The sequence below is a fragment of the Oxyura jamaicensis genome, chromosome 2 (assembly GCF_011077185.1).
Source record: "Oxyura jamaicensis isolate SHBP4307 breed ruddy duck chromosome 2, BPBGC_Ojam_1.0, whole genome shotgun sequence".
In the NCBI taxonomy this organism is placed as follows: domain Eukaryota; kingdom Metazoa; phylum Chordata; class Aves; order Anseriformes; family Anatidae; genus Oxyura; species Oxyura jamaicensis.
This window is the reverse complement of record NC_048894.1, coordinates 61,992,170-62,020,081: the sequence shown is the minus strand read 5'-3', so window position 1 is coordinate 62,020,081 and position 27,912 is coordinate 61,992,170. Positions and strand designations below refer to the sequence as shown.

At 40.5% G+C, this 27,912-nt stretch overlaps 1 protein-coding gene across 5 annotated transcripts in view; it reads right to left on the bottom strand.

The window, feature by feature from the left end:
• BMPER (BMP binding endothelial regulator) overlaps positions 1 to 27,912 on the bottom strand; it is a 157,630-nt gene that overhangs the window by 93,356 nt on the left and 36,362 nt on the right. For all 5 annotated transcript variants that reach the window (XM_035316957.1, XM_035316955.1, XM_035316956.1 and 2 more), the window contains 3 exons: positions 27,131 to 27,213; positions 25,549 to 25,639; positions 24,641 to 24,723 (listed from right to left, as the gene is read on the bottom strand). In XM_035316957.1, the coding sequence (XP_035172848.1) occupies positions 24,641 to 24,723; positions 25,549 to 25,639; positions 27,131 to 27,213 (257 nt within the window). The remainder of the gene's footprint in view (positions 1 to 24,640; positions 24,724 to 25,548; positions 25,640 to 27,130; positions 27,214 to 27,912) is intronic.

The window sequence follows — 27,912 nt, the reverse complement described above, 5'->3', positions numbered from 1 at the left end:
TTTTTGTGCTTTTAATCACATACGTAGTACTTTGAGTACAGGCAGTAGATAAAGCCCTATGGATCACTCACAACATACACACAGAGAAGACCTCCTAGGCTTTACCCTACATGACAGATGAGCTCTGTGGTGTTCAGGTTGCCTGTCAGAGAACTGCAAGCCAAAAAAAAATGTTGCTCAAGGATAATTATGTATAATCAGACCAGGAACAAATATATATATATGCACGGCAACTAGATGTCAGCTGCTAACCATCAGCAATTCAAGACAAACTATCTTCCAAATGGCCATTTAGAGCAAATTAGAGCTGGAAGAATGGACCACACTAGCTAAGAAGACCCTCTGAGTAAAATTCACATACATGGCACTAGCCCTTGCCACCTGAGACACTGTAAATGTCGAGGATACTTCTATCATTATATTCAAGATATTCCTGACATGATAAAAGATCTTCCATCAGAGACTCACACTTTTCTGGCACACCAGCTAGCAGCCAGGTGGGCTACCCACCAGCATAGAAAATGCCCTTGCTGAGTAACCAGTGTCCTACCCATAATCACAGCTGTTCTCCATTGCCTGCTGATGGTGCTTCGAATATTCTCAGACTGTTATCCCAGGCATTTCAGAGACGGTAAGGCTTCTCCAGCATGGTTGCACAGGAAGGTACTGGCAACTCTCCTCATTTCACATTTTAAGTGGGTTAGAGAGGAGAGATTACCCATAGCTGGCCACACTGATCTCTTAGCACGGTACTGTGCCTGAGGTTATGTGTCCTAGAAAAGGCAGATCATCAGCTGAGAACTTGAAACTGACAACATCTATTGCAGGTACATGTACAAAGCACTGTTGCTAAAGGACACAACAAAAGTCTCCCCATTTTCTTTGAAGTGGGGAAGTGCAGATCTTCTGCTGAAAGAGTAAGTAATATACTTACATATGTATAAACCATGAGCTATGGGACTTCATACAAAAAAAGCCAAAAGACAATGTTATTGCCCGAATAGCTTTATAATCTATAAAGATAACACAGAGACAAAGTCAGGGGAATGAATGGGAAGCAGCTTGACAAAACAACACATGTGACTGTCCTGTAACATTTGTGACTTCTTTGTTTGCTTACATACTTTCCACAAGTTACCCTGCCTTTGCTCTTTGGCAAAAACATATTTTTGCAGATGGGTCTAAAAATAGCAATGGATGATAGAAACAGAGGACTAAAGGAGGCAAGAGGAGCCAAATAAGTCTGCACGAGGGCTCTACAATTCTGTCTCCAAGTTAAATTGATATTAGGATAACCATTGCTATACACTTCCTGTTTTTTTGTTTGTTTGTTTCTGTTGGCAACAAGGACTTCTGTTACTGGCTATGTTTAATATTCCTGATCAATCACGCATTAATTAAAAAAAAAGAAAAAAGTTATTTTGACTGAAATTAAGCTGCTATTTTAAAAATAATATCAGGTGAGTCTGACTGACAACTCCATTTTCTTTGGTTCAAAGACTCTATGTGGATGTTATTTTCAAAATAAGTTCATTATTTCATTGGGAGAAAATGCTTTTTCTCTCATGAATATTCAGATTGCAGCAAAAGATAGGCTTGATTTTTTTGCAAGTGTCAGCATAACTCTGTCAAATCCTGTACACCTTTAAATCCTGGTCAGGATTTGCAAAATATTGTATTTTGAGAAGATTAGAAGAAGAGGTTATTCTCAGTTTGGGGACTTCCATTTCTGCCAAGGCCCCTAAATCATGCAATTAGGTTATCCAGATGGTAATCTGCAAGTGCAAACTGTCTTCCCCTGCACTAATTAGGGCTTATGCAAAGTGGAAAACAAGTCAGATCTACTCGGAAGTCTACTCTGCTTTTCAGGGAAGGAAACTCTACTAGAGAGAGTTTCAGAGGCTGAGAATGGCCACCACCTTCCAAGTGCCAGATGGCCCGTAGGTGGCATTAGCAAGAGAGGTATCCTACGACAGGCAGTGTAAGGCTTTCGGTTTGGCATAAGCATGACGTAGTTTCTTCTTTAGACATAAATGAAACAGAAGAAGCAAAATGAGGATGAAGAGCAATTCATCTGGGAACATCCCTCAACATGCTGCCTACTCTTCCCAGGATATTTAAGGAGGTGCCAGAGGATTTTCTTTTAAGTGAAGAAAATCCATCATTCTCTCTAGATAACACTATGATTTGCGTTTGTGAGACCTTCCCCCAGAATTCACTTCTGTTTTAAACTATCTATAGCAACCAAAATAAATGTAAAGAAAAGGGGATTATTTTGCAATTCCCTCCTCCCCCCAGTCCTCCTCCCAAATGTGAAACACTTGCTTAGGAAGGACTCTTCTTCAAAAGCTAAAAGAAATCCTCTCTTTATTATCCTTCCATCCATAGCCCTCTCAAACATTTTTAATTAATTTTACTGCTGGTTTCAAAGAGCTCTTCAAGTTGGCTCAAATCCCTTTAGATCACGTATGGGTATTAGCAACAGAAGATAGATTATCACTCCCTCTTTCCCCTCCCATTCCAAGAGGAAGCAAGGAAAGATGATCAGTCATGTTACCACTGCAGAGTATGAGGCAACTACTGTATCTGAGGCAGACTCTGGACTCCTCATGTATAATTTTTAAACATACTCCTAACTGATAGACACTACTTTTTTATTATTATTTCCCCCCCCCCCACCCCCCCCGGAAATCCTAATAGAATCAGTCTATTTCATAGTAATCTCATTAAGTCAAGACAGGTCTGAGTTATATTTCTTTTTATTTCCTTCTTTCCAGGTTTACTGTAAAGCGTACAAAATTTAATTCATATTTTTTAAAAGCATCAGAACTCTTACATAGATACAAAGGGCTCTGTGTAAGCAAGGCCTTGGACAGGATATTTCCTAAAGTAGGGATTTCTCAAGAAGAGTCCAGGAGCTTTCTAGAGCAGTCAATTAAGGTATTATGCCCAAAACCACAAACAACATAAGGAAATGCCATCCTAACAAAGGCAATTTGACTGCAGTGAAATAGCAGGTGCTTATAACAAGGCTGAATTTGACACAAGTGACTTTAATGAATTATTTTTCTGAGGTAATTATTCACTCTGTTTTTAGAAGAGTGAAAGAGAGGGAGAAGAAAAAAAAAAAAAAAAAGAAACTGTACAGATGTCAGACACTCATAAAGACGGATTCTTCTATTTTAGTGTAAATTCTGTGCAGATTGCACCATACATTTCTCCCATTTGCAAATTTATTACAAGAAAGAGAGGGGGGAAAAAAAAATTTCCCCAGAGTGAAACTTTTTAAATTGCAAACAGGGTTTCAGAGAGTTATTGGAGTGACACACAATGAAACAGAAATACAGTATTTGTAGCTATTTTTAAATTCAGCAAAACAAGAAAAAAAAAGCCTGCAGTATATATTGAAGAGAATTACTAAAGCCCTTCTCCACCAAAATTCAGAAGTGAGAATACTATAAAATTAACAGTTAACATATTATAAAGTAATGTTTCACTTGTGAAATTTCAAAAGGAAAAAGACACAGTCCTTCCTTTTTCTTGCTCATACAAGTAATGCTAAAATGAAATCTGCAGCCTCCAATTCTCTATGTTTCTAATCAACCAAGATTGGTTAAAAATAGTTCTTAAATGGAACAGTTCATCAAATGGAAGTGAAGCAAATGGAATGAGAAGGATGGAAAACCAGCAGCTTATTTGGACTTCAAATTTAAAAATGTAAAGAGTTGAACTGAGACGTGCTGTTAGGACTTTTTTGCTGAACAGCCAGCCTGTGTGGCAATTCCTTGTTAGGAATCTCCAGCATGGGCAAAAATTCCTCTCTGTTTCATCCTTGCTGCCTTTCTTTTAGTTAAAGAGAATTTATAATTAACTCTTTCATTTCTATGATCCCTTCTGGAAAGCCAAAGCCATCCTGCATGGCAAACCTGGAAGGAGACATTTTGCTCACATAGCCTCAAGAATGTGGCTCAGAGATACAGATGCATCACAGAGCTCTCGTGGGTCACATGCCCTGATATAGAACAGTTTGCAGGCATTGGCCATTCAAGCAGGAACACGGGACTGCACTAGTGCCAGGTGGACACTTAAAGGCTGAAATTCATCAGACAGCATGACTTCCATAACTGTAGGCCATGATTCTCTCCCTTCTGCTCACTTGGAACATTTTCTCTCTCCCTCCCCATCTTTAGGGATTTGTGTTTTTCACAGACATGTTTTTCTTCTGTGAATTGCCATTTAAATTTCAGGTCACAGATCCAATCTCCCTCTCCTGGGATTCCTTTTGCCCCTCAGTTGTACTAAATATGCTATGAAGCTGTTTATTCAGCACTGAGCCCAAGCGACAGCCAGTAGCAGCATTTCATGCAGGAACATCTCTGCGGGCTCTCCCCAGTGGATTCCCAGAGACTTTCTGACACAGCCTCAGCAAAGGGATGGCTGCGAACGGAGCCGCACAAACTCTGCCACCCAGCCAGCCCCTCGGTCGAATCGTCCCACTGCTATGCCACCCTAGGACTTTGTTTTCTGTCACTCAGCTGTCTGCTTCTCCAGGAGCTGAATTAGGCAAGACAATTACACAGCTTCATGGAGGTGGCTGAAATTCAGAGGTTTAATTAGGAGACCACTTGCCTATACAGGAGATTTCTTCTGGCCATCCCCATACACCTACAATGATGAACCAGAATCTTGCAGCCTTCTGGCTGTTCTTTTCCAGTAAGCAGCAATCCACTGAACTCCAGAGGAGATCAGGCACAAGTCAGTTTGGATCACACATCACAGAAGTACAGAATTCTCAGCACTGACAGCAAGCAAAAACAGCCCCCAGGGTCTAGTCACTGCCATGAGATCTTCTAAGCACTGGGCCAGCTTAAGGTTTCCAAGCCAGGTTGGCCTTGCGTGCCGAAACTAAGGAATAAATGAGGACATAACTTGAATCTTACAGAGGGGCCTAAGAAATAGGGAACAGGACAGAGAAACCCTGAGTTAGATTCATTACCTGAACAAAGCCTCCAGGAATTTGAAAACATAAGGACCATAAAGATGATTTAAAACAACATTTACCTCATTCCTGACCAACAGAAGGGAAGGGGTAAGTGTGAATAATGGCAGCAGCTGTGGCTCTGAGACCACCAGCTGATGGTTGCCTTTCAGACCTAATTGTTGCTAACTGAAGGTTACCCCATACTCCAAGTTTTGCTAAGGAAAAGGGTTGCATGAGCTTGAGGCAAAGTCAGTCAGGTTATCTCAAGCCATCTATATCAGCTGCTTGAGCTTACACAGCTGCCTTTGCCTGAAACCCATTTAGTGAGCGCTTACTGGATCCCTTCCACTGGTGAAGCTCAGGAGAGAGTAATGTAAGAAAGATGGGAATATCAAACATCTGGGGATGGTAACATCTTAACCAGCACAGCTGTCGGTGAACTGAACATCTGTCTATTGCCCAGGTCTCCATTCACAAAGAAAAGGAAAATGCTCTCAGGCTCATTTGCAGACAATACAAGTAACTGCTCGCTCACTTAGAAAATATCTTGTTCCTGGCTAAGTTTTTCTCCAGGGTAAATTAGCCCATTAGTCTGTGTTGCCATGGCTAGACTGACTTGGATACCAAAGCTAACTGGAATATACTGCTGCATCAAAAATACTTCATTTTTTTATTGCAAGTTTTGGTGTAAATGAGCCACTGTGAACTAGGACAGGAAACCACACAGAGGAGAATATTCTCTGTAACATTTTCATGTTACCAGTACTATGTATATTTTGGATAGTAATGATGCAATTCCCTCAGACAACTTTCTTCCCTTAAGAACATGACATATGGTTCTTAAAACTTAAACTTTTTTTTTTTTTTTTTTTTTTTTCCATCTAGTAATTAAATAAGTTGTCAAACAGCTCTCCCATATGCAGGTAAAGCCATTGTTTATTAACTGTCTGGGGCCCTCTCTGAAGCACCGTCAAGGATTTGGCAAGCCTCTTAGATCTAGCTAACAGTGTCATGTACACCCCATCTGTGCTGACCCATGCATCATACCGAAGGAAATGCTACTACAGGCAAAGGACATTTGTTAAGACACAGGGAATTCCAGATTTAGGAAAGTCAGTACCCAAAAGCATATCTTACTCTTGGGCCAATCCTGCCCAAGAACGCAAACCGTTACAGCATTTCTACAGTGAGAACAGTGTCAGGCAGGAACACTTACCACCCAGAATTTATCAGGAATCTTTCTGGTCTGGAAATATCCTGTTCTCATGCCTCCCAGGCACTGCTGGCTTCACCCAGCATGAAATCACTGCTAACACTGCCTGTCTCTCACAGTAGTTTATTTCACTCCAAGGTGCAATCAATTCTCATTTTATTCCAACTCGCAAATTCCTGCTGGTGATGTCTTTAGGCTCTCTTATTCTCATGACATCAATGAGAGGCTGCCTTGCTCTTAGTAGCCAACAAAATTTTCAAAGAACTGTGTGTAGAGAGGGAATTCCTGCCTGAGAGCACAAGAAACCATTTCTGTATCTGGCTGCTTCACTTCTTTCTTCTATCAAGTTCTGTTCAGCTTCCTAGGCAAACACACTTCTGTCTGCTCACCTCCTGCCCATCCTGCCTCCCCTACAAGTCAGTACACCATAGCTCATGGCACCTCTCAATTTCCCTTCTGCTATTGCAAATTACACAGAAATTATGTGCTTTCTACCAACAGAGAAAGCTAAACTCATCCATACTCTGCTTTTTCCATGCTTGGCTACATACATCTCTGCTATTGCTCCTGACAGTCTGTGTTGCAGAAGGAGCAGTAGAGGAAAATATATATATATATATTATTAAAAATAAAAAAGTAACCATTCTTTTATTGAATTCCTTAGTATAATGATTTGTTCTTCTAATACATTTTGTGTGTTTTGAGAATTTTCCATGTTTTAGGGTAAGGTAAATAAATACTGTAACTCACATGAGTGTTCTATTTTTGAACGTTCTCAAGGATATCAGATTAATGGACAATGTTCAGCATCATGAAAATATCATGCAAGAAAAAGGGAAAGCCATGCTCCCTGGGAAAACATGTAGATATTAAGTGTTTCAGCATGAAATGTATTTAGCTGCTCTCCTTCTGGCTCCTTGCCTACCTTCATGTGGAGAGAAAGGATAAGGTGTGAAGCCAGATCAAGCTTCCTCTTCTGTCTCCAACAGGACAAGCCACAACCAAGGAGAGAGCACTGTGAATAAGCGCTGCATGCAGATGCTTTCAGGAAAGCAGGACAGGCAGTCCCAGTGGAAGGTGAGCTCATACTTAAGCTTGGTTGGCCACATGCCCATTTTTTTCAGAGAAGGTGTTACCAGTCCAGGGATATAGCCGTAGTTGAAGTCATATGGACCTTTCCCTACTTCCTAAAGTTCTTCTTCATTAGGGCTATCACTAAAGTAACACAAAAACATTTATCTCATTTTCAACAGCTACAAATAGTGTGCTTTACCATCCACAACTTAGACTCAAGAAAATTCAGATGCAACTTTTAATCCTGTTCCTCCTGCAACCAGCGTACCTGCTAGAGTATTTCCTTCAACATGAGGCAACACTCTGCTTGCAGGATGCAATTTCACAAAACTTGTCATGTTTGTCCAGTTTTCATTTGTAGCTATTTAACACTAACCCAACATCTGTTTGTCACATTCTCTCTTCACATTTAGTGCTTTAGTGCCACTTGCAAGAGTTTTCTCAGTTATTGCTGGTCACTGGGAGACATTTCTTCCTCTCTACTTTTTGGAACATCACCTCCATAAGTGACCCCAAAAGCTGCTGCAGACAGACACTCACATGCTTTGGCTACTATGCAGTCATATCCTGAAGAGCTGTGAGTGTCCCATTACCCCAGTTAAAGCTTCCCCCACTGTACAGCAAATGCTTGCCACATCACTGAGAACCAGCCCTATCAGCTAGAGTAAACAAAGGTTAGAAAAGTGAGTCTACTTAAAAAAGCAGACTTGAAGTAGTGGAGTAAAGATACAAACAGATAATCCAAATGCATGATTAAGATTTTTCTAAATCAAAGATGATGTCCTTCTGCTGCCCCAAAATCTCAGGCACCTTCCACTTCTCTCAAGTTAAACCAGTCTCCCTCTGTCCTGAAGACAGACTCCATAGCTTCTGCTATCTGAGATGGCACTGGCCTTCCTCCATCCCTCTGTCTTCCACTGCTACTCTGAGAGGAGCGGAAAGGCCTAGAGCAAAGCCTGTGACACTTCTTCTAACTACAGTCAAAGCTAAAATGCCTCGGTCTTGCTCACCTGTTTCTGACGGGCCCTCTGGCATCTTGTAACTAGGTGATAGGGCTCTATGTAATGCTGCAGGGATGAAGTCAATCTGTCCTCCCCAAAATTTTATCACTGATATTTCTACTATACCTTTTAATTAGCACATTCCTGAGGTAAGCATCTCATAATCTTCTGATGAAATAGTGGTAAAGCTTTATACATTGTATTACAAGGAACATTAAATGAACATCTCCTTAAAGCCACTGCTTTAGGAGTCAATTGCTCAGATGAACCTTTCTTCTGCCTTGGTCTGTGAGCAAGCAAACTGAGGATTTATATATACAAAACACTTGAGCAGGTTAGTACAGCAACACATACAACAGAAAGGCAGCTGTAAGAGCCCTCCTGAACAATCATATAGGATCCAGAACACCATGACACTGTCTAAGTAGGCCAAAATGTATGTGTATATATATACACAGACACACACATATACATACACATATTTAATCTGGTTAATTTTGAGTGAAACAGTGATGAAAACAATTCTCTCGTTGGAAGGCAAAAAAAAAACTCCCTAAAAGAAATCAAGTACGTCAGTCAGGACTGCCCCCACCAGAAATTCAGGTGGCTACCTTCTTCTGAGGGATTTGGTATATCTTTCTCTACTAGGGGGACAGGGAAAGAAAGGAGGGGGAAAGAAAATAAAGGAAAAAGGGAATAAAAATTCTCCATTTGCAAGTTCATGAAACATTTTAATAGCTATGCAGTTATGTTTATTTTGAAATAATGGATTTCCCTGTAATTTAACTTTAAATATTTCAATGCTTTATCTATTTTCTTATTATATTCTCTCCCTTTTCGTGACAGCCAGTAAAAATGCATTTTTATTATCACCCACAATTCAGGGTAATGACAATGCAGCCAGTTAGAGTCACACGGAGAGTTACTCTGAAAAGTTGGAGTCCCTCCTGGGATATAATATTATAGCATTTATTTTTGTCTTGTGAACAGTGGTATATTTGAAAATATCTGAGGCATCTGCCAGAACAGTACTAGAAAACCAAGGGATATCTTAAAAGTAGGAAAAATTTCTTACAAAAATGATACACAAAAATGCAGAATTTGGAATGGGACAACCTTTCATGATTCAAACAAACTTCACACCAAGACATTTTGGATGACCCCGTAATAGACAGCTGAGGCTCCTCTTTATCTATTGCACCATATAGCCAAGCACACGCTTCCAGTCTGTTTTAATGTGGAAACGATGGATGTCCTACCAAGGGCATCCATGATCAAAAACAACCAACCAACCAAACAAACAAAAAGTTGGGAATTAAACTGGGCAGTTTAAATACCTGTAACTGAATAATTGAAAGGGTTGTTTAAAGAAACTAAGGGATAGGTGCATGAGTGATCATATTATACCATCAAATTAATCAGACCCACAGAATAATTCAGGTGGAAAGGGGCCATGGGGGGTCTCATCTGGCCTCCTGCTCAAAGCTTGGACCAATGTGCTCAGGGCTATATCCGGACAGGTCTGAAAAACCTTCAAGGATGGAGTCTGAACAACATCCTGGGCACGTTCCTCCCTTGCAGGACTATTCGCAGGGGGAAAAGGTTTTTCACTAAATCCAGTCCAAACCTCCAGTGTTTCAAATTATGTTCATTGTCTCTCACCCTGCCACCAGGCACTGCTACAAAGAGCTTGGCCCTGCCTTTTCAGTAACCTCCTTACAGATGTTGGAGGGGCATTGCCAGGCTCCTCCTGAAGCCACCTCTTCCCCTGGGTGAGCCATCCCTGTCCCTCAGCCTCTGCTTATGAGACAGGATCTCCAGTCCCAGCCACCTTGGGACCTCCCCTGAACTCCCTCCAATTATCCTTCACATATTGGAGGACCCAAAATGAATGCAATAGGCAAACATGGGCTAACAAGTGATGAGTAGAGAGGAATGCTCCCTTTCACTGACCTACAGGCTATGTTTGTACCCATAGGGGTGGACGTCACTGGCCTCCATCGCTTCCAGGACACCCTAGCTGAGGGCTCACGCTCAGCTCCCTGCCCACCACACCCCCAGGCCTTATCCTTCAGACATAAGGGAAATAAAATGGAAGTTTTGGATAGACATAGGTTTCATCTCCTTCTAAACTGTCTTAGCACTTTGCACAGGACTTCTTAAGTATTTAATTGAGGGGGTGGAACTTCCTGTTAGTTAAATTAAAAGAATAAGAGGACTGGTTGTTTGTGGGCCCTGCTGCTCCTTAGATCTAAAAGAGGAAGGCCTAATGCTGGCCTACTACCTAAGAACCTATGGTCTGTTCACAAGGATGGCAAGGAGAAAAAGGCTCTAGTCCTTTTCTCCCTTCCTTCTTTTTCTAGCCTCACAAAAGAGCAACCGTTACAAAATGTAACACTCATTATAGCTTAAATTTGTCCCCACCTGCTGGCTTCAGTGGCCATCTGAAAGCTGACCAGCTCACGCACACAGAACTGTGGCTACCTACCAACCACCACCTTCAAATTTAGGAACTCTGCTCAGTATCCCAGTCATCCTGTGCAGTGACAAGTTGACTTCACTGTGCAGACAATCTTGCAAGCCAAGTTTGCCAAAAAGATAGTCAGACAAGGATGGGCTACTCTTCAGGAGAGAGGCCACACACCATTAGCTGTTCCAGGCTAAGTTCAGCCACGCCAGCTGGTGCAGCTGACTGGGGATTTGCAGGAGATTTCAGAGGTCTTTCCACATTGTAAGCTAATGACTGGTGCTTTCATTTATCTTCATTTTGATAATAAATAACAACTTGAACTTGCCACTGACTGGAATTCAACCCAATACTGCCTTTTCAAACTCCCTAGTGGAGCACAACTGTTTAGATTTCCTTCCTTTGTATTCTCCTTTCATTTTAATTAGGCTGAAACCCAAAAATCATTAACACCCGATAACCCAGTATTGCTTTTTTTTTCTTTCTTTCTTTTTTTTTTTTTTATCAATCTATAGATGTGAAAGTTTATTTAAAAAACTGCACTGTCACCAAAAATCAAATCCAACACTTTTACCCTGCTAACCTCTGAATTTCATTACAAGAGAAATGATTACTGGGAGAGGTGAAAGCAAATAATAGGAGAACTATTAAGAAACATTACTCAAACATCTGGGTACAAATGCATACACAGTAACATCATCAGCTAGGAAGTTAGCTCAAACACAAAAACACCAAGTACTTTCAAGTTCCAGGGATTATATTTAAATTGGATTTTCACTCTAAGCAGAAATTGGGTTGATGAAACCTCCATATATGGTTCTCATTAAATGTTCGTTATCATGATTAATTGTTCAGTTAGTCATAACGGGCTATTTCTCTACTTAGCAGTTTCTACATGGGGACAGTCAAGCTTCTTATAGTCCTTCACAGTGCCCGTCTGCTGGCATAGTCAACTGCATGTGGGGTAACTGCTCCTTTTGTATTGCCCAGAATTACATTTCACTTTTTGCAGCCACATTTTCTGCTGGAAAGAGGAAAGAAAATACTCTTTCTGACAGACTTGATAAAATATAAGAATAAAGACCTCCACTACCTAGTACCCTAGGTCTGCTACGTGGACTTTTTTTTTTTTTTCTGGGGGGGGGGGGCCGGCGGGGGGTGGGGTATTTTCATTACTCTCTCTTAACTAAGCATTTGTATTTGGAAGTGTAATTTTGAGAGGTTCCACCAAAGTCAGTGGGATTATTTAATGGCTGCTTTCCTTCCTGATACTCTGCCTAATTTTTGGTCTTGGATTGCACATGCACCTTGATGTGACAGATTTCCTTTTACACCTGGCTAGTACTGAGCACACAGAGACACTGCTGACATAACCTTGCTAAACCTGGACATCAAGAAAGTCAGTTATTTATTTTCACAATTCAGTCTTATATGGAAAAAAAAAAAAAAAAAGCTCAAAAGCTCTGTGACTGCATTTTCAATTTATGGGCCATTCTGGCCTTTTTTAAACAAGAACATGCAATGGCAACTGCATTCTCACAGCATTTTTAAGTTGACCACTTAAAAAAAGGTCGTGATCCCAGACCCGAGCGTCATTCCGGCAAATCGCTACAATTTTCAGCTCCTTTTTCCTCCGTTTTGCAGCCGGGGGGCTCAGCTCCAGCCCTGCAGCCCCCGGGCGCGCTCCCAGCCGCCGCCGCCAGGTGGCGATGAGCAACAGAGCGCAGTGCCCGCGCCCGACTGCGCCACCCCGCGGCGGGGCGGGGTCGTGCACCTAGCCGCAGGGACGAGGACACAATGGGGACGGGGACACAACGGGGACACGCGCGGGCACAACAGCACCCCAGCGCAAGCGGATATAACACACAAAACAGATGCGCTCATGCATGAACATATAAAGGCCACTTTTTATGTTTCACTGGGGAGTGTTCCATTATAAAAACAATAACAACAACAACAAACACCTCTTCCTTTCCACCAAAATTATATTACTTCAATCCATCTAGGCTAAATTTTCCATTCAGCCTCCAAGCTGTTATGCACAATGGTTCTGTAAAGTCTGCCAGTATTTGCTCTCAAGCAACAAAACAATAAGTTATGAATGCAAGACTCAGTCTATCCCTGAATTAATACCACTGAAATGAACCTAATTAAACCAGGAAATCACATGATCTGAGGGATTAAATGGAAAATGGCTTTTTTTTTCAAAATTTGGAGACTTTTTCAAAATTTAGAGATAGCACTGAGCAAACTTCAAAGACAACAGGCTGCTGTTTTGACAGTGTTCTAGCAATAGGTGATAAAATTTTGCACTGGACACAATTAGTTTCTCATTTTTATACCACCCAACCCACACCCGGATTCCAGTTTTATGAGCAATGTTATCTCAATTTTATCACAGAAAACCACACTCATTTTAACCTTTTAAGTTCAGCTTATTTAATTCAAATAAGGGAGGAGACACCGAGTCTAAGTGAAGTTAGGTTTAAAAGGGATAGAACAAACTTCTTCCCTAGGGCCAGGGATTCAAAGCCAATGTTGGGAAGACTTTCTAACTCCAGTAAAAGTGGTGGTATCCAGCACGATTTTATTTGAGGCCTTTTATATTTTGGATCTGAAAGCTAAAACTAATGATAAACTACAGGATTTCCATCCTGTTCTTTTTAGTGCTTTCTTTTCTTAACTGAAGTTTTGAAGCCCTGAATCCTCAAACATTTTCATTTCTGTCAACAGACTAGAAAGAAATACTGCTTGCTAATATTTCATAGGGCTGACATTCTCATCCTGCAGCTCTGGCTGTTGAAGACTCGTTGTCACACTCCTACACATTTTCAACATTTTGCTTCTGATTTATTAAACCAGTAATTTTGCAAGCTTTTATAGAAGGCTAAATTTTATCCAAATTACTGTTCAACATTTAGGCAAGCACAGTTTAATACATTTAAATTTATGTACTACCCAGAGATTATGTGCTTAAATCGTCTTTAATAAATGTTAAATTCATATTTATTTCATAGTTAAACCACAGATACGCTTTTTGGCATTCTAGATATGAATATTTCAGGCTATTCTGACTGAGCATGTGTGGTATGTTACATTTTGTTTTAGCTTTCCTTCTGTGGGCAAGTGTCATCCTTAGGAGAAAGTGTTCCATCTGATAAAAGTTACTATGAATTTCAAATGAGCTTTTAGAATTATTTTTGTGATACTGAGTTAAAGCTGCTATTTCCAGTATTATTGGTTTATTTCACTGGCAAAAGCACAAATACCATGTAAATCCTGCACACCAGAAATTACGATTTCGCTTGTTGCCTTTGCTTTCATCTGCTCACTTCCAGGACAGTGCTTCCCCACTTTAATAAATACAAGCATTTAGAAAAAGAGCTCAAAATTGCAGGAGAGATGAAAGAATGTGTGGGGAGCTGGAAATGGCAGATTTTTATCTCTGTACCATCTGGATAACCCTGGATTTTCGTGGGCAAGCTGGCACCTTGCCGTACTGTAGGCAGCTTAAGCGTCCTGCTGAGTTTGAGCCATACTTCAAGCACCATGTGCTTTTTGCATTGTTTTACAATCCTGCTTCATTATGGGAAAATAATAATAATAATAATAATAATTTAAAAAATCCTTCTTAAGCATGACTTGGCTCCCCTCTGCAAAACCTTGTCACTTCCTGAGAAGGGAACATCTTCCCTGTTTGAAACCCTTTGCCCTACAAGAAAATTCATGCAGGAATCAAAAAATAATAATCAGCATATACAGGGCTTCTCTCTAAAGTCTTAGCAGCTCTAGCAGGGAACAAGAAAGAAATGTCCAAGTCTAGCATGAGACTTTTGCCATCTTCCCTTTCAATAAGTTTGAAGAAAGACTGATATATAAAGGGTTTCCCAGAGCATGACAGCAAGGAGACAGCCTGATAAGATACTTAGAGGTGCAGGCACACCTTATGAAAAATGCAGAATGTGCTTTTGTTCACTACATGTATTAATTGTATCCTTATTGACCTCTTGTTAGATTCAGAGAAATACTGAGGGAAAAAAAAAAAAAATCTGGTGAATAAAAGAAAACATGCTACTCAGGTCTATGAATTTTTTGTTGTTGTGGATGTACACACATTTGTTCTCCATCCCTTCCCTTTGCCCACAAATTATCTGGTAACTTACTCTTCATTTTATATAATTCCTTGCTATTATCTCTGCTGCACTGAATACTCATGAAGTGAGAATGCGTGCTTTGAACAGCATAAACACTTGAGCTTCAAGAGGTGCCCATTTGAACACAGCATAAAAACCTGCAGCCGGTACTTCAGGAGGCAGAGCTATTACTGCTGACCACAAGGAATGTAACAACACCAAGGGGAAAGAAAATGCCTGCCCGGCTTGGTTTCCACCGGGTGTCAACTTTTATGGATCCTATTCCCATTTAGCTACTTTACAAAGTGCTGGCTGTGTAAGAATCATGCTCACAGTCAAAAAGACAAAGGGACAGTGGCAGACACTCTGCAATTACTACTGATAAGAGATTTTACACGTTCATGTGCACAAAAAAGTGCAGTGTGCAAAAAGGAGGTAGTAGACCCAGGATTTTCACTCCCTGAATGGACCCAAACATGTACATGCCCATGCTTGTTTAAGTGTATTGCTAAAAAGCCTAGATGGGTAAGGAATGGTAATTGCAGCAACCTTGGGGAATTAAAAAACTGACCTCAAAAGACAAAGAGCGGCAGGCAGTTCAACTAGCTGCTAGTGCATCAGGAACTGAGACTGCTGGGAAGAATTGCTGTTCAGATTCATCCAAAAGAAGAAAAGTTATGCTATAACTAGGAAAGGAGGCAGAGAACAGACTGAACACTGAAAAGCACAAAATCCTTAGGCTTCTTGGAATTAATTATTTTCACATATATAGTTTCATTTTCAATTTTTTTTTTTTTCATAGTGCTGAATATTTGGGTACTGGGCAGAATATGGTAAAAGGAACAGTACTGTACTCATTGTTATACTTTCATAGCTGAGGACAGCTCTGCGCTTTTTTTTTTTTTTTTTTTTTTTTTTTTTTTTTTTTTTTTGGCCTGTAAGGAAAAATATTATTGGCAAGGGCATATTAGCTTCTGTCCTACTCACAAAAACTCCTGATGCTGTGTTTTGGAGAAAAGAAGGGGAAAGAAACCACACAAAGCATGCAAGCTACTCAGTCCTTTTGGGCTCAGATACCTCAAACATCAGATTTGAATTTTCTGGAAATCCAGATTTTGCACTTTCAATTGCATTGGATCTGACACCCAAGTAGGACCAATCAAGAAATTACCATTTCAATGATTTTAGCACAAAATATTGAATAATGGCAATAAATACAAATATAGAAAGAAAAATATATAATATATATATATATAAAAGACTGCTTTCTGTGGAAAATGTCACTGCTTCATTACAAAGCTTCTGGCAGGGAGCTGAAAACTCATTTTTTTGTTTGTTTGTTTGTTTTTTTCACTGAAGCTTGGGACTGTCAAGTTTATGGTGTTCTAGTCACATTTGGGACTGAAGTTTAGGTACCATGGCAGTGGGGCTTCCTGGAAATAAGTTAGACATCCAGGCAATTTCTACCACCTGCATTAGAAAACATTTTTAACATCTCACTTTTAGTATTTAAGCACCTACAACAGAAGCTGGGGGCTCAAGTCCTGCTGTGCCTCCAACCCTAAATTGCCCGCAAGGATTTCTGCATCTTTCCTTCAGACTGAGCACCAAAGATGTTATGGTAGTTTGGCTTCTAGTCAAATTTTATTTCCAACAGGTTAAAGGCAGAATAAGTAAATCACTGTTATATTTCAAAGATTTTTTTCTTTTTTGTTTCCCATACCTATTTTGATACTCACTGAATTATTCTGCCTATCCTGCTTCTCAGCATAAGAGGGTAGGTTATATAAAAAAATGTTTCAGACTGTCACAATCTTGAAAATCAGATTTTTAGGTACCATTTTTCTCTCTTCTCTACTATCCAATGCATTTGCCTCTTGTCATTAAATGGGAAAATAAATAAAATTATATGCTCATTAATATTTTAAAAGTTGATGGAATCCAAGGCACTTTGACTAGTCTTTCTATATGACTAGTTCATTGTGAGAAATGTTAAATCATAGCATATCCAAGCTGGAGAACAGTTGTATTAGGCAGGGTTGGAAACTTGCTCCCTTAGCAACATTCAGTGCTTCCAGGGCAGAAAACAAAAAACCTGTTGTCAGACTTAGTGGAGAGACCAAGGAGAATGTAGGCAAACTGATAACAAGGCAAGATGGAATTTGGCAATCATGCTAGAGCTCAACAGCAAATAAAACTTAATGATCCCAAGCTTCATTTTATGTCTCCTACAACAGGCATTAAATATGAGCATAATCAATGGCTACAGCACAATTAAGTAAATAAATATGGTACCCAAAGTCATGCAGATGTCATATTTATGGGGGGTAGGGAGGGATATGAAGCCCCACATATATCAACGTATTGTCTCAAATCTTAATTTATTTTTTTTCCTCTTAAAAAACATGCAAAAGTAAACAAGAAGGCGTTACAGAGTTAATTAAAGTCTCTTGTGTGAATTCATTTAGCAGTATTGCACATACTAAAATATCTTGCCTTGGGACACAGAGGGATGTGTGCAAGTTTAAAAGCATTAGCTATTGTTAGCCAATAACAACCTTGGAACCTGTGACATTCACAGTTTTTTTTAAAACTGAAAGGATGACAAACATACAAGTCAAGACCTCTTGCTCTCTTCAGCCTTTCCTTCAGAAGGGTCCTGGACTCTTCATAAAATGTTTGGCAAACAAAGGCCCTGTTAATTGACAGGCTATTGCATTTACTGCTTCCTACCACAACCTGTGGGAATCTTTTAGACCCAAATCAATTTTGCACACAAGCATTCCCACAAGATGCCACACACATACTCCATTTGAAGCCACTTACAAGAAGTACAACAGCGGGCTCACATAAAACCTTTGTGAAACCTTCTGAAACCATGTGCAACCCTTTCATCCCCTGCTGGCCAGAAGTTTTTTTGTTTGTTTGCTTATTTTAACCAGGTTCTTTGTTTTCTGCTGCCTTACTGCTGTTTCCCCTAAATGATAGTTTCTTGCCTTTGCAAGGAGTGAGTTATAGCAGAGATGTTTGCAAACTTCATTGCAGCTCAATGCCAATAAAAAATAGTCCCCTCATCAGAGGCTGCCTGTTAACAGCTCTCCATTATTGTTAAAGCTCTGTGTACTTAATTCTTCTTTGTCAATAAGAACAATCAATCTCAGCCTGTTAATTAGGAAAAGTTTAACAAGACAGGGAACAGACACCTGACAGCATAAGCTCTGTTCCTCTGCTCTGAAGAACTACAGTAACCTACACTCAAGCCATAAGCTTTTATTATTAGAAGTGGTCAACTTACTTTTTTTTTTTTTTTTTTTTTTTTTCTTTATATGCTTTAGGAATGCAACATGCACCCTGCTCTATGCATGCAGTTCATTTAAATAAGCAATTCTGTACCCTTTTCTCTGTACTGCAACAGTGATCGTTCATGCAATGCACAGTCACGAGGGGATGTTAACCAGCACTTACTTAGGCCCTTCAGGTACCCAGGAAGTTTTAAACCTTTCATGTCTTTTAGTATCACTAAATTTGTTAATCATCACAATATTGATCATCAAGATCTTGGATCATCAAAATGCAAAGACAGTCTCTGTCTAAACAAGACAAGCCTGATGAAGGTAGAGCTTCTTCCTCCAATTCCTCAGCCTTTCCACCCTCCAACAGGAAAAATCCCCCTAGAAATCTGCCAGATAACCTTTTTATCTTTCTCTCTTCTGTTGGGGACAAGAATCATGTCCTTAGGACATAAAACACAATGGACACCGATCTTTTACTGGTGTCCATAGATGTCATCTCAGAAATAATAACCAGCTATCTACGTCAAATGATGGAGAAAAAGGGAGAACAACTGGAAGCAAAGCCAGAGGACCCTGGAGCTTTCTGAAATATGAGAGGTATTTTTGAACTGATTCCTGAAGGGCAGGAGGGATAAGCAGAGGGTTTTGATGAAGAAATGGATATGAGAGAGATGCTTTTTGTTCAGGGCCCATGATCCTTAAAAAGTCATCTCAATCTTTAGGAAGCTGCTTGGTACTTTTGCTCTCCTAGAAATGTGCCTAGACTGATCACAGACTCTCATAGCAAAGAAAGCCTGCTTCAGTCCACACCAAATTAAAAAGGTTTCTGTACAGGAACAGACTGAGCTGGGAACACACACGGACAGGGTAAACTACAAAGCTCTGCAGGTGGGAGACATGTAGGATGACATTCAAGTATCTGCAGAGGAAGCAAATGAGACCTTGCCACAGTAATACAAAGTGCTTATGAATGCAACTCTTTTACACTGAATAATTACACTGAACTATACACACTTGCTTTGCTACTCCAGAGTGTACTTGTAGTTCAGAAAAAAAAAAAAAAAAAAAAAAAGATTTTATTTTTATCTTTACTTCATTACTGTTACTTGAGGAAAAAAAAATGATTGGGAGAAATGAAAAGAAGATTTAAAATGGCTATGCAGATAATTGGAAAAATATTCATAGCATTTTCTAACCTCTATTTAAAGAAAATGTTCAAACCATATTTTGGACTTTGGTATTTCCAAAATTAATTGGATTTAATATTTCAGAAATGGCATGTGTAGTGTGCAGTCCCCAGTGAAGAAGGTACACTTTTCTAAGTCTGAAGAAAATCAGATAAAGAAAAAATAGAACACTGTCTGTGCCACGTTATTTTTCTTGCTGAAGTTCAACACGTAACCAGGTCCCTAATGTTCTACACCTACCTGCACAGCCATACTCCCTCACCTACCTGGAAGACTGTTTTTATTAGGCTAGACAACCAAACCAAACCTTCTGGACTTACAAAAAAATCTGGAGAAAAATGTACAGTGGTGGGGAGAATGAAGTCTCAGAGAAACAGTGAGGACCTCTCCATATCCCATTTCTGAATGCTTACTGTTCTCCACTTCCATCCATCCACCTGTAAGCCAATCACTTCTTTTTACATAACTAACTTTGAGCAAGCGAGCCCTACTCTTACCAATAGACTCTTTGCTTTTCCATCCCAACTAAGACTGTCTCCATTTCTTAGCCCTCAAAGTGGGGGCAGACAGCACCTGCGGTAATTTGGAGCTGTACCAAAGCACATCAAGTACATGGAAGTTCAAGACAACAGGCATTTGGCACTGAAGCAAGGACGGAAGTTAGGATTTAATTTTTACCAGCCTTTGCAGAGGGGTACATGTAATTACGCACTCCCCATGTTTAATGATGAGTTTCCCAATAGACCAGTGCTAGAGAACATCCCCTGCAATCAGCTGTTGTGAGAACATACTTCAGCAGCTTCCAATGTCTGGTAGAGTCAAGCTTATAACACAGTATCAGGGTGCTCCATCACCCAGCTGACTGCAGGGGCGGAATCCATCCCTGTTATCTTCAGACATCTCAGGGGCCTTGTGTGCTGTGCAGGCTCCCCCTATAGTTAGTGGAGAAAGATAGACAACTGCAAGGGTAATCCATGCAACCTCTCTCTCTCTCTCTCTCCCCATTAACTGAAGAGGAGCTCAGATAAGTAGCTCAGACTAGATATATTACTTCTAAATGGCTAGAGCTAGACAAGATGAATTCCACCATCAGTGTCCAAAATACTAGCATAGTTTTTCATTACTTATTGCCATTGCAACGTCTGTTACTCATTGATTTAGGAACAGATTTTCTCAGTGTGATTTCCTTTTCTTTGTGCAAAACTTTCATTATGCAGTTTTTGCACCCTAACACTCAGGAACATAAATGACAAGACATTTCCTGCACAGACCCACACATACACCTGCAAACCAAGAGTGGTTTGTGCATTGAATCCCTCTGTGCAGGAGTGGAAAAGCCCCCAGTGTATGCACGAACGTGGAGCTGACGCTGCTTTTAAATTCCATTATCCAAATCCCTGTGCTCTGCTTTCAACCCTTTAGGTTTCACTTGGTTTGCACCATTTTGGAAAAGCAGCTATGAGGACAGCCCTACAACATGCCTCCCCACCGGACAGATGGAGAGCACAACCCACCCCATTTCCAAGCCTGTTGGTAACACATGCATCCCTCAGCAATCCCAGCAATGCCATAATCCAGCTCACAATTTTTCCCCAAATGGGATGGCCCGCTGCTCATAGCTGGGAGTTTTGGGGAAGACCAGTCCTCAGAGGAGGTGCCTCCACAGCACAGCATGCTCTCAGCGTGGTGGTCCTTCATACCCCTGCATGCCTCGCATGCCAAAACACGCAGCACCCATGGTCTGGGTAACAGCGGCTTGCGAATTCACCCACGGTCAAAAGGGACTAGTTATGAGTTTGGATACTACCATTTAAAGATAAGCTTCTCCATGGTTACCACTCTCATTCAAGGTCACTTTCCTGCCAAGCCTCCTCTCCTCCCTCCCTCTCTGGCTCTCTCTCCTGCCCTCCTGTTATTTTTTTTTCCTTTTTCAAACATGCTACATCAAAAGAGAAAATGAAAACATTTAAGATAATCACAGTCTGAGTATTTTAATGCAGGCTGTAGGAAAGGAAACAAGTAAGCCAAGTGCTCTCACTGTGCAAGCAGAAACACACTCTCGAGCTCATAAAAGTAGTATCTGAGAAATAACACTTGATTAAAGCAGCCAGTTCTTTGCTTAAGTAGGTGCTTATGGTAGGGAAAATATCCAAGCTCTCTCTAGACCACTCCACTGGCCTATCAAGAAAAGCAGGACCAGGCTAGACAGATGAATTATTGTGAGGCAGCTGGGTTTCAGCCAACGTGAGAGGAGATCCCTATTATCCTGTCCACCTTTCTTACACAAATGCATCTCCCCAGAGAAACTGAGTCATTAAAGGTCAGCTCATTCACTCCTGACAGGCAATATGCATTGAGTGAGAGGTGATACATTTTCATTTTTGGCAAGAAATCTTAGTCACCCTAAAGAGCAGATCGTTCAGGAAAGTGGTAATGGAATACGGAGCCTTTCATCCCCACGTCACCCCTGTGAGGGCAGCCTGACTTGGTAGCAACCCAAAAGTTATTAGCTAATGGATTGTTTCAGTGACCTATGTGAAATGAGCCTGGTAGGTTTGGTCTGGCTTTCAGTAGACAATAACTAGGGTCTCAAGTGGTGGTAAGCAGAAACCTCACTAACAAGTTGATGGCATGGTGGGTGAGGATTGAAAAAAGTGCCCATGCGTCAGCCTGCCCTCACTTCCTTTATGGCCGGGGGCCTCCAGGCACTTCAAGGCCTAACATCCCTGCTTTGTCCTGATTTGCACTAACAATACACATTAAAAACAACAAAAAGACATCTTAATGGCACTTCGAATTCCCTGGGAGCTCAGTAGCATCTAGTAGGCACCACTTTGAGCTGAAAATACCACAGACTTGAATCAACCAAAGAGCTTTCTGAAGGCTGGGCCCTGCAGTCCTGTCTTTCTGGCACGTGCACAGTGTTGAGCGCATCATTTTGTAACTGTAAAATTTCTATTTGTAAGTAATTACTCATTGTAATGAATTTAGTAAGTGTGGGACAGCCCTACATCTCTCTGGGAAAACAAACCACAGCTTTCTGTCTTTCCTATCTTCCTGTTCATTGCTGCCTGCAGTCCCCAAGGACAGTGATGGCCTATGGGGTTCAGAATCCTTTTTTCCCACTTCTTTTTTTCAGAAGTAAAATCCAGAATTCACAATAAAGTGAGAGTATTTTGCACCACCACCACCCCTGAAATACTGGCGATGATTTGTGTCACTACCTCCGTTACATTTCAACAAGATACTCACTAAATAGTTACAACCTCAAATCCCAGAAATCTAATCTGGGGTGAGAAACTGCCTTTAATCTATTAAAGACCACACAAGTTACTGCGCATCACAAACAAGCCTGTTCCCATCATATTACAGGACTACACTGGTATCTACATATCCACCAACTGCTTAGATAAGAGAGCGACTGGAAAACCATTCCCAAAATGCAAAAGCAGGCAGCAAACAGCTATCACAGCCCTAAGAATGCCCACTACTTGCTTCCAATTTAAATTATGTAGGAATTAATATAGGCCCAAATTCTGAAGGAAATGGGCAAGAGGTAGTAGAAAAAGGAATTACAGAGAGAGGGGAGTCAGGTATGGCATACACATAGAAGACACGGTTTCTTTTGCTCTCTGTAAGATTCAGTCTTAAAGATGGGCATTTTATATAGATGTCATTAACATCCAGAACTGTCACAACACCTTTCTCAGAAGGGATCATTAAGCCTCTTGCTTGAGGCTTTAAACCTCTTACTATCAGTAGCTGATGTGTTTCCTTCTCTGATGTCCATGGGACTGGTTACTGTCAAGGAAGGGCCCTCAGGTCTGACCCTATATGCCTATATTTCTTTATCTTTTCTCCCCCCAGATATACCACACTCCCACTGTGCTCTTCCAGGCATAGCTGCTTTTGCTATTCAGGGAACAAAGGAAAGTTGATCGAGAAGATAGTGGCATGCCAACAACTGGGCAATAGACACTATCTATCTAGTATTCAGGAAAGAGCAAAGCACAGCCTCACAAGACTGAAGCATGCCTCCACAGACTTCCTTCTTAACCACACAGACCTGCCTCAGGAGCATCACCAGGGAGAGCTGTAGTGTAAAGGTGCTGATTTGCCACTACAGCTGAAAGGTGAGGGAGACCCAGAGAGCATGCAGGCAGACATGCTCCTCTGCTCGGGACAGCAGGCATTTGGCAGAGCAGGAGCCAGGGGCGTATTTCACTGTGACAAGTGCGATGGCATGCTTTCATTATTACAGGATTAAACTTAAAAAAAAAAAAAAAAAAACTGAGCAGCCTAATTCTCCACAGAAGCAGCGATGATTTATTGTAAATTAATTTTTCAGATTAGCAGGACTTTTTCACCGTTAAAACAGTCCAAGTTCTCTGCAGCAGCTTCATTAAATAAGCGTATAAGTACATATTCATTTTTGAATTCTATCCTCATCCCCCCCCCCCCCCTTTTTTAATATATATATTTTATTTTAATGATACAAGAGAGCTGTGCCTGGTATTGATAAAACCGTGGCATTCCACTGGAATGTAAAGTTCCCAGTCCTGCATTTTCTGCTGATAGCCAGCCCATCGATTGCAACAAAAGCGGTGATTTGAGCTTTGCATTTACTGGTCTCACAGATCACACCAGTGAAGCCAAAGTTATCTGCCCCAGCTCATACAGCATTATCTTTTAACTTAATGGAAGTGAAAGAGAAGCCTGTGCTCATTACCCCAAGGATGCAATTATTACTTCCTCTCTATATTGTTGCTAGGCAAGGATGAAATCCAGGATATGACCTTTTCATTAAGCATCAAGCCAAAATCCACGTGGGACAGCCTAAGGAGTCTATCCTCATCCTTTCACTCAGTAATTCAGAGCAAAGACTCTTGCTGTGGAAAGAAATCCTTTCAAAAGATCAGTTTAAGGAAACATCTAGTACATGTTGATCAATACATGGAAACCAAAAAGCATTTTGTTCCCTGCATGATCCTATCACAAAAAAAGCATCACTAATTTACCACATCAACCTGCTCTCAAACACCATGCCCTGTTTGCACGGTGTATGGTCAGAAAAAAAAAAAAAAAAAAAAAAAAAAAAAGATAAACTGCAAATATGAGATACACTATATATTAGTGCAGCAATACATCTTCAATAGAAAGCTTAAATGCAGGAGGAGAGAAGAACACATAGTAGTGTTGAATTCCTTATATTTTTTGTTTTGTTATGACAATAATAACGTGCCTTTTGAAGTTCATACAGGGAGATAAAATGCCAAAAGGCAAATACTTACAATACAAGAGCATTTGGTGCATTTATTTCCTTCAGGCCTAAATTCTTCTCCTTCATTGTAATGTCTCCCTTCAAATATACAACCTGGAAAACAGCATTTGAGTAAGTTTAGCTCAGGATAGCACACTGCCTTTTTACTGTTGCACATCCTTCCACAGGACAATATATGAAAAGTAAATCATACATCCTCTCTGACACAAATCACTTCAGAAGCCTTTACAAAGGCCTTGAGAACCCCAAAATACCTTTTTGGGAAAGACAGCATTCTTCTATAGATGATGAATTTGTACCAATGAAGCCAAGGCTAAGTCAGGTCTTCCATTAAAAGCAGCATTTCTAAGGAAAGAAATTTCTAAGAAAAGAAAAATTTCTTTTTCTTACTTACTCCTTCTTACTCCCTGAGTTCATATTAGATGTTGGCAGAACTGATAACAAATTAAAATGCAATAAATCCATTATACCACAACAGGAGCAGTGCTTGCCTAAAAAAAACTGTTAAAACCAAGTTAGTAATAAAACCAGGTTAATTTGCCATTGTGCTTCGCAAAGGCAACCCACTCAAACTATCCTTCCAGAAAACCAATCTTCTCTTTTAGGGTTACTGTTATACTTCCCCTACTAACAAAATCCCAGTTATCAGCCAGGGGAAAACAGCTGACTGACCCTCTGCATAAATGATGTAAAGACATGTGGCCATTGCCACAGGCAGTCTATTTCACAGGCTGCATATCCTGTACTGAAAAATATTAAGCATGATCTTGTGTCATTTACCACATTGTGTTCAAGCAGCCTACATTTTAGTAACATGTCAAATATAACAGATGAGTTAGATAAACATCCCAGGTAATAAAGGTTATCGTTACAAATACAGTTGCATACATGGAACACCATCTCCCAATGAAGTCTCACCTGGACACATAGGACAACATATCCCCGCAACTTTAGATGGGTTTTTGCAATGAACAACGCACTGTACTTCTGACTCTATTATCACTCCCTCCTGCAAAAGAGCAGATCAGACATGTTTATTGTTATTATTGTGGATGCTTTAAGAAGCAAAACTCCACAGTTATTAGCTGTACAATCACAGCATGGCAGATGCCATGGAGAAATGGATTTCGAAGCCTCTTTGTGTGGCTGCTGCCTGGTATCAGGATTCAGGTTAATTCACAGCCAAAAGATCCACTTGAGTCTCCCTGACTCCAGATGTAGGATTTGCCTTAAAATTCATCAGGTAAGAAAGCAAGCACCTTCTTAGGAGAAGAAATCCTGCTTTATCAGACATCCTCAGCAATCTGCCATGCAGCTTTGTTGGAAACACACCAGACACAAGGCATCCTCCCCCTCTCCCCTTGGAGGAAAAAAGACCTAGAAAGCAGATAAAAGCATCTTGTTCTGTAGAGGGGAGACGCTTATCTTTGATGCTTCTCCTGATAAGTATTAGTAAATTAACATTTCCTGTACTTCTTGTTTAAGGAGTCAAAGTCCTCCTGAACAAACTTAGGTGTGAGGATCTGTGCACAAAAGGTTGCTCTGTTTTTTTGCTGCTTGCAGCTTTGCAATTGAAGGCAAGGGAAACCTGCTTTTTAAATCTATGGGTCTAAGTTAAACAAGATTACCCAGAGGTGCATTTAAACACAGAAACAAGCAATAAATTGCTAATTTCATGTATCTAGTAGCAGTCAGAGTACCTAAATTCAAGCTTTGAGTATCTTCTCATTAAGTGCAAGGAGACAGAATGCTTCTTCTCAGTGTACCCATCTTTAAAAGCATGTGTGGATTTCATAGAGTAGAAGTATCACAGAAAGAGAAATCTTGAAACCATTTTATCCTGTTTTTGGAAGCTCTTCAAACTCAGTCATCTCTCCTGTTTCTAATGGTTGTAATTGTTAGTAGCTGCCTGAGTGCTATTACTAAAATTGGATCAAGTTATCAGCAGAAATCTCAGCTTTACTCACAGACAGAAACTAAAATTTCTTAATTACTTGTTTTGTGCCTAGAAATGGACAATCTTGTAAACGTTACAGTTACAGATAGACAAGCTACCAAAAATATCACTGTGTTAACAGTGCAGAAGCCCAAGAAAATAAATGATTTAGCTATGAGTTTCTCTTAAAGAACATTCCAGGTAAAACCACGAACACATACACACAAAAATATCCAATTATTAAAATAATAATAATCTGTATCTCAGAAAAGGCTTACCATGCTTAAAAAGGAGGAATTATTTCAAGATTGAGACAGCAGGAAATGTCACTGCTTTGTACCACTCCTTCAGCATTGCTTGGCTATCACAGTGCTCAGGTCATGTACAACCTACCCTCCTGAATGTCTGCTTGCAGCAGGCCACATACGAATGGATTTAAACTGCTTTAAATGCAAAGCCCCTGTTGTGCTTTGGTTATAAAATATTTAGATTGGATGAAAAAGGCTCAGAGTTCTATGAGAAAAGCTCACAACTCAATCACTGTGGGTCTCACAACATCCTTACCTGGCACTGGTATGTAATACAGGGATTGTTAGGGAGGTGCCATTTCATAGAGCTGTTGTATGTCTTCCCTGCAAAGCTGCAATCTAGAGGAAGAGAAAAAAGCACATTAACCCGGTTGAATGCACTGATCCCCTGGAAGGCTGCTGATGAGGATCACAGAGCAGCATCCCAAATGTGTCCTATCCTCTCCTTGGGGTTACCAGAAGAGGCAAAGCAGAGAGCTCGGTCTGACAAGCACGATCATGCCCTGGGAGAGCTGGCAGCAGCCCCCTGAACATTTCCTCCAGGTGCACGACTGGCCAGGCTGCTTACAGTTTATGACCATTGTCAGTGCATGACCATTATGACCATATGTCAGTGCATGGGTGCACTGACATTGGCAGCTCTACCCTTCCTTTATGGCTTCCTACTTTCATGACAGAAGGTATAAACATATAAACTAAAAGCTATCAAGCTCTTCCATGTGGGTGGTGAGCAAGGACATTTTGGAGTTCCACAGGGTTTAGCTTCATGTGTCTTTGTGTGTAATATCACAACTTTGTTAACAGCAAATAGGTTGGTTTACCCATGCACAGGCTCTGCACACAATTTTTGTGCAAATTGAAGTTTCATTAAAGCCTTTTGGAAAAAAAAAAAAACAAAAAAAAAAAACATTAATAATGATGATTTTTCATAGTTTTGATCACATGTTTACACTAGTTCCTTCCCACTCTTTTCACCATTTTCAGGTATTTTGCAAAAGTGAGAATCAAAAGGAAAAAACAAAGAGAAGAATAAAATAC